The sequence below is a fragment of the Rhincodon typus genome, chromosome 36, assembly GCF_021869965.1.
Source record: "Rhincodon typus isolate 14 chromosome 36, sRhiTyp1.1, whole genome shotgun sequence".
NCBI classification, from domain to species: Eukaryota; Metazoa; Chordata; class Chondrichthyes; order Orectolobiformes; family Rhincodontidae; genus Rhincodon; species Rhincodon typus.
In genome coordinates, this window is record NC_063367.1 from 19221080 (window position 1) to 19227345 (window position 6266).

General features: G+C 47.5%; 1 protein-coding gene across 2 annotated transcripts in view; it reads right to left on the bottom strand.

Annotated features, from left to right (window-relative positions):
- Positions 1 to 4281: 4281 nt before the first annotated feature.
- igf1ra (insulin-like growth factor 1a receptor) overlaps positions 4282 to 6266 on the bottom strand; it is a 255113-nt gene continuing 253128 nt past the window's right edge. For both annotated transcript variants that reach the window (XM_048617169.1, XM_048617170.1), the window contains one exon: positions 4282 to 4763. In XM_048617169.1, coding sequence (XP_048473126.1) covers positions 4400 to 4763 — 364 coding nt within the window. In that variant the 3' untranslated portion in view covers positions 4282 to 4399. The remainder of the gene's footprint in view (positions 4764 to 6266) is intronic.

The following is a 6266-nucleotide window of genomic DNA, read 5'->3' on the forward strand; positions in this document are numbered from 1 at the left end:
CTCCCTCTATACTGTCTGCATCAAACATTCCCACGACAGGGGCAGCACGGGGTTAGACGCAGAGTAAAGCTGCCTCTACACTGTCCCAACAATGTTAGTTTTACAAAGAAACAGGTAGGAAAAGGGATGTTTTTATTTTATGACACAAAGACAACATTGGTGAACTGACCACCAGTCCCTGTAGATTCAAAGGCACAACCAGGAACAGTGAATCAATGAGGCCCAGTGTGAGGGGTTCAGGATCTGATGGTTAACCTATTAAATCAGGCCGCTTAGCTTCTACAATCTGGTTTAGCTTGAAATCTTAATTTACCTAAACTGAGTGGGGGAGGTTGATCCATTTCTAAGCATCATTATTGGGTGGAAGTACTCCTCTTTGGACAAGGGCTGCGGGATTTGAGGAACTATGAAGGACCCTTTTAAAAGCATGCATAAACTCAAAGATTGCTGGCAACAGTCAGTACCAGACCTCCAGTTGTTTCAAGCCAAATCTGCTTCATCTCATCTCTCACCCACAGACGAAGCCATGTGCCACAAGGATGGCTGCCCAGTTGAAGTCAGCCCCAGTGGACCTGGGAGGGACCTGCTCAGTTTGAGGTACCGGTGAATCCTCCTGAAGCCTGGACACACACACGCTCTTGTTCTCCAGACATGAGCTGTCGGGAGATGGCCTGGGATGTGGGTGGGGTGTCACGCCCACCTTTGGCTACAATTTCCCTCTCCCTTTTCCTCATAGCCACCTGACCCAATGCTGGGGAACCGGTCAGGAGAATGGTGCTGAGGAACAGTCTACATAAACGAAATGAAAGCAAAGGGACTTTTAAGGACATCAATCACCTCATTCCCCCCCCCAAAAAGGTACAGAGAGTACGATGTGCACATCTGAATCACCAGGATACTGCACCAGGGCGACCTGATAGTACGCTCCCTCTCCCTCACCCCAACCCCAACCCCAACCCCAACCCCAATGATTAACTGTAGTGTCCGACCCTTAACCCTTCACCCCCACAAAGCTGGTGACCTCCGACAAACTTGCCCCCTCCGAAGTTATTAGTGTCTGTGGTTTGTGGATTGCTTTTGAGGTTTTCCAGATACTGTACTGTCTCTCAGATTGCTGAATGTGAGATGTATCTTATATCTATATAATATATAAAAAAATAACAGTGAGGTAGATAAATACTTAAAAACATCAGAAAGAAATTGTCCCCCTGTCAGGTAACATTTAAAATACAACTCTTCCATCAGTAATGATTTCAACTTGGGGCATTTTACAGTGATCTTAACTGATATTACAAAATAAATTAAAAAATCCTACATAGATTACCTTTTTTTTAATTAACAGAAATCCAGAATAATGCTATGGGACAGTGGCAAAAAAAAAAACAAAGCCAGAAACTACTCTAGGAAAAGGAATAGCCAAAAAAAAACAACAAAAAAAAAACACTACAAACTTTAAAGTAACCATCGGTCAAAAATATCGATCTCCTTTCTTTTTGTTTTGCTGGAACTTTTGTTCACCTCCTTCCAGGCCAGTCAGGTTTGGAAGCAAATCTTTGAACAAAAGTCCTCCCCGCGCCCGCGCCCGCGCCCGCGCCCCCACCCCCACCCCCACCCCCGTCCTCCCCACCTCTACAAATTGTACATTTTCTCCATCGTCCAGGCGACAGAGAACACGAGCGCGTGCGACCAACTCAAAATAAAAAGTTGGCATCTCTGAGCACGTCAGTATTTGGCTAAATCGCAGCTTCAGCCCCATCAACTTGGCAGAGGTTTAAATAAACGGCATGTATAAAACTAACACCCACCGCCCCCCCCCCCCCTCCCCCCCCCCCCCCCCCCCCCCCACCCCCCCCCCCCCCCCCCCCCCCCCCCACCCCCCCCCCCTCCACCCAAACGGGAAATACAAGGAGAGTCGCAATGGAGCGTAGTCACAAGGTGTCGGCTCTGAAATCCCCGAGCCCTACCTTCGCCTGTCCCTGTGTGTTGTGTTCTCCGTGAAGCACCTGTGAGGAACTGCACAACCTGAACAGGCTGGAAAAATCTGACATCCTGAAATCAGGAAAAGGTTGGGCTGCTTTCAGTTACGCTACAACCCATAAGGTGAATGTGGGCCCAGTCTCAACACACTAAAGCCTTGCACAAGGCTGAAAATGCACGTATTAATTATTTGAATGTCTACCTTCCCTGATAATTAGTAGACGCTCTCCTCTTGATATTTGAGTTTATGTGATGCCAGACACCATTTTTTTTCCCCAAAAGAATTCTCTTTAGCTCGGCTGTTGGACTGGATATTAGTGATTTTGACAAGCTAATATAGTTAATAATAACCATTCCTCCTGGCACTGGCACGGAGCAGTTACTTTAAGTTATACAACCCTAAAAACAAGAACTCTGCAATGTCAGATTTTGAAACAGTCAGTTAAACGGACAACGCAGCGAACTACAAAACGGCCGCCCGGTCCGGCCTGCTAAAGCCTCATTTTGGTAGTAATCAGAAAACGAAATTAAACAAAAAAAATCTGGACAAGAAAGATATGTAGCCGAGAAAAATAAAACAAAGACAACTGCATAATCATACGTGAGCTGTCAGCGTAACTATCCCAATTTGGTTACACAAAAAAACTGGGTGGGTTTTTTGGTGCTGGAGGAAGCAGGGGAGAAAAGCTTACTCGTTTTCCACATATGCACAAAAATGAACATGGAAACACTGAGAAAGACATGTACTAGTATTAAACTGTTTGACCTGAGTATATTTATTCCATGCCCTGTACTAGTTCAGACACATGTTCTCAAAAAACATTACTGCTCAATTACATTTGAGGATCACTTGAGGGGGAAAAAAAAATGATTTCTATTAATGTGCTGAGCGACGATGACACCAGTAAGAAAATGTCAAGGGACCATCCTCCGGTTTTTGAATAACTTCTTTTTTGTTTTAAATAAAGAAAAGGCTGAAATTCATGGTGACGCTGCGAGATTGGAACCATTATCGGGAAGAAAAACAAGTCAATTTGAAGTGTTGTACAAAGCATTAAGAAACTGGTGAAGGAACAAGATGGAAGGGGCAGTGGGGAGAAATGGGAGGAACAAGGCAGTAGACCTGAAGGTAAAATTGATTTCATCCCCAGAGTTAAGGAAACAAAAAAAATTATAGCAGCTTTTCTTTCAAAGACAGATGGGAAAAAAAAACCATAAACGTTATAAAAGTGACACAATGAGTACCCAAAGGGTCAATGGTCAAACATAGAACTGCAAGACCCATTCACTAGAACGCTAATGTAACTGATCATGTCAGAAAATACTTAGCACTTAAACTGCTTCTTTATGTCTATTGTTTCTCTTGCTGTATTTTTCTCCCCCCACACAAACACACGCACTCACACACACTCTCTCTAGAGACTGGGTCCTTCTCGCTCCTTCTGTTCATTTCCGCTCGCCTTGGCTGTCAGTTCACACACTGCGCCCCCATGAAGCGTTGCAGGACGCTCTTCCGACGACTGTGGCTCCACTTCGTTTCTTTCCCCTCTGCCCGACTTTGCTTTGACATGGCGGGCAATGCCAGAGTAGGTCGGAGTAACAGGCTTTGGCCAGGGAGGCGAAAGCTTCTTGCTTTTTCCTGAAACCCTTGCTTTGCTTCTTTCCTCTCTCCCTCCTGCCAGTTGAAACCACATTTTGCGACAAAACCGTTTCTTCCTCTTTGTGAATTTTGGCAAAATTTGGCTGCAGTGTGAGACGAGCGCACACGAGACACACTTCTGACAGCCCCAGAAGCGAGAAGCACTGGATGCTCCCAGCAGCAACCATTCCGAGGGTCAGATCAGTTAAAAAATATATAGATACTATGGATCCATGTATATCTATATATCTAAGACCGGTTGTGACGGTGCTAGGGACCGGAGGGGATAGCCCAAGCAGGTTCTCTGCTGAGTGTTCCTCTGTTGGACTTCAGATATGTTTAGACAACGAAGCAGTGAGAGATTGAGGACTGAGCGTCTTGTATCACAAGTTCAGCTGAGCTCCCTGTTGTGTTTTTTTTTCCCAGAAATAAAACTGTTTGCATATGAAAAAATTAGTGTGGCGACTGAAACATGTCCTCTCCACTGTGCAGCAATGGCAGTTTGAAATCTACTGAGATACACAAGGTTTATTTTTCTCTGTGTGAATGTGTGTGTGTATGCTTCTGTGTGTAGCGTGTGTGTATGTGCGCCTGTGTGTGTCTGTATCTGTGTGCGCCTGTATGGCCTGTATGTGTGTATGTATCCATGTGCATGCGCACCAGTATGTCTGTGTGTGTGTGCCTGTATGTGTGTGCCTGTATATGTGTGTGTGTGTGTGTGTGTGTGTGTGTGTGTGTGTGTGTGTGTTTTTGTCTTGGTTCCAGGGAGGAGTGTGGAGGGGATCAGCAGGCTGTTGACTGGGGCAAAGGGAACACTTTCTCGTTCTTCCTGCCCCCGTTCATGTGGGTGTAGGGCTGCCGTTCCTCGAAACTGGCTCGGAGGACCACGCCGGGTCCATTCTCCACCTTGTGGCCTGAGTGCTTGTCAGTGTGTTGGAGGGTGGAGGACGGGTCGAGGGGGATGCTCTCCATGTTATCGGGCTCGATCTCAAACTCCTCGATGTCGCGGGCCTTGCAGTCCTCGCTGTAGAAGAAGGCGACCTCTTTGAAGGATGGGTCCAGGTCATCTTTAATGGTCTGGATGATCTCCATGAAGGCGGGGCGCATTTTGGGGTTGTACTGCCAACACATCCGCATCAACTCGTACCTGACAAGGGGGAGGCGCAGACAGAAACCAGTTATGGAAGCAGCAAAAATCACCCCCAAATCCGTGAAAAAGCACAGTTCAGGACGACGCAGACAATGGCAAAACTCCGGTAGGGACACCTCACAGCAGCTGATGTCCCACAATCCAACCTGAGCAAGAGGCAAGGCCAACAGGACACACCAGCCGAAAGGAAGGATTAGGCACAGAGGGGTGAAATGGGGGGGAGGAAGGCTGAAGGTAGAGGAGGGTGAAGAGGCAGCTCGAGGGGGAGGGAGTGGAGGAGATGGAGAGTATGGGGAGGGAAGAGGGGATGGAGAGAGAGCGGGAGGGAATGAGGGGGAAGAGGGCAGAGAGGAAAGGGGGAAGGAGGGAGAGGGGAAAACAGGAGGACGGGGTCAGACAGAGAGGGGTGGGGAGAGGTAGCGATGGATGTAGGGAGAGCTCTGCGGCATTGGTTTAGGAAACAGTGTACAACCACGAGGTGAGTTGCATGCACACATGGTACAGCTCCTGTAACTGGGAATATGCTGGGGTAGGGGCATTGCGAGTGGAACTGAAACCCAGAGTTCTGGGCTATTGCTCTGGGTCCGAAGTCAATGACCAACGTCAGTGACTGTGGCCACAAAACTCTCTGCAATTTTCACATTCCCATATCCTGTCTAGGGAAGGAAATCTGTCATCCTTACCCTGTCTGGCCTACAGGTGACTCCAGGCCCACGGCAACATGGCTGGGTTTTCCATGCCCCTAAATGGCTACTCGGTTTGAGGACAGATAATAAACGCAAGTCTGGCCAGTCACATTCGATTTGCAGAGGGTCAACTTGTGGTTGAGAAACATCAAATTGGGGCAAAATATCTACCAATGAAGGTGGGGCAGGAAACAGGGTTGACAGAGAAACGGGTAATTTGTTTCAAAGCCCCTGACTGCAAAATGCGGTAGATCTATAAAGAGTGGCCCGCACTCTCAGCTGCTGACCTCAAAATACAAAATAGACAAACCAGCTGCCGCTCAGTCACACGGCAGCCCCACAGTTTCAATGCTTTACAGCTGCAGTAGAGGATTCAGAAGGCCACAAACAGCGAGAGTGAGTGCCCGTGTGTGTGATATCAGGGTGAATAACAGCATGTGATGGACTCCCCCCCTCCACAGATGGATGACGTTAGTTTATGGGCTGGCTGCTACAGGCCATAGTAGGAGTTAGTGCATCGCACAGTGATAGAGATGTACATGTATGGAGAGCAGGCAAGTAAATACTTATTTATAATGTGCCCCAAGTATGGAAAAGGCTGGATTTAATTTCAACTCGCCAGAACACTCTTGCTAGACTTTCCGGCAATTTGTTTAACATAAAGTACAACATGCAGCCCCTTACACCCCAACACAGACTGGGGTACAGTTCTCCAGCCACCAATATACATCCCCCAACATCCACCCATGTCATAGTCACACAGGAGTTGCTCATGAGATGGAGGGAGAGGGGAGAGGGGAGAGGGGCAAGGGGG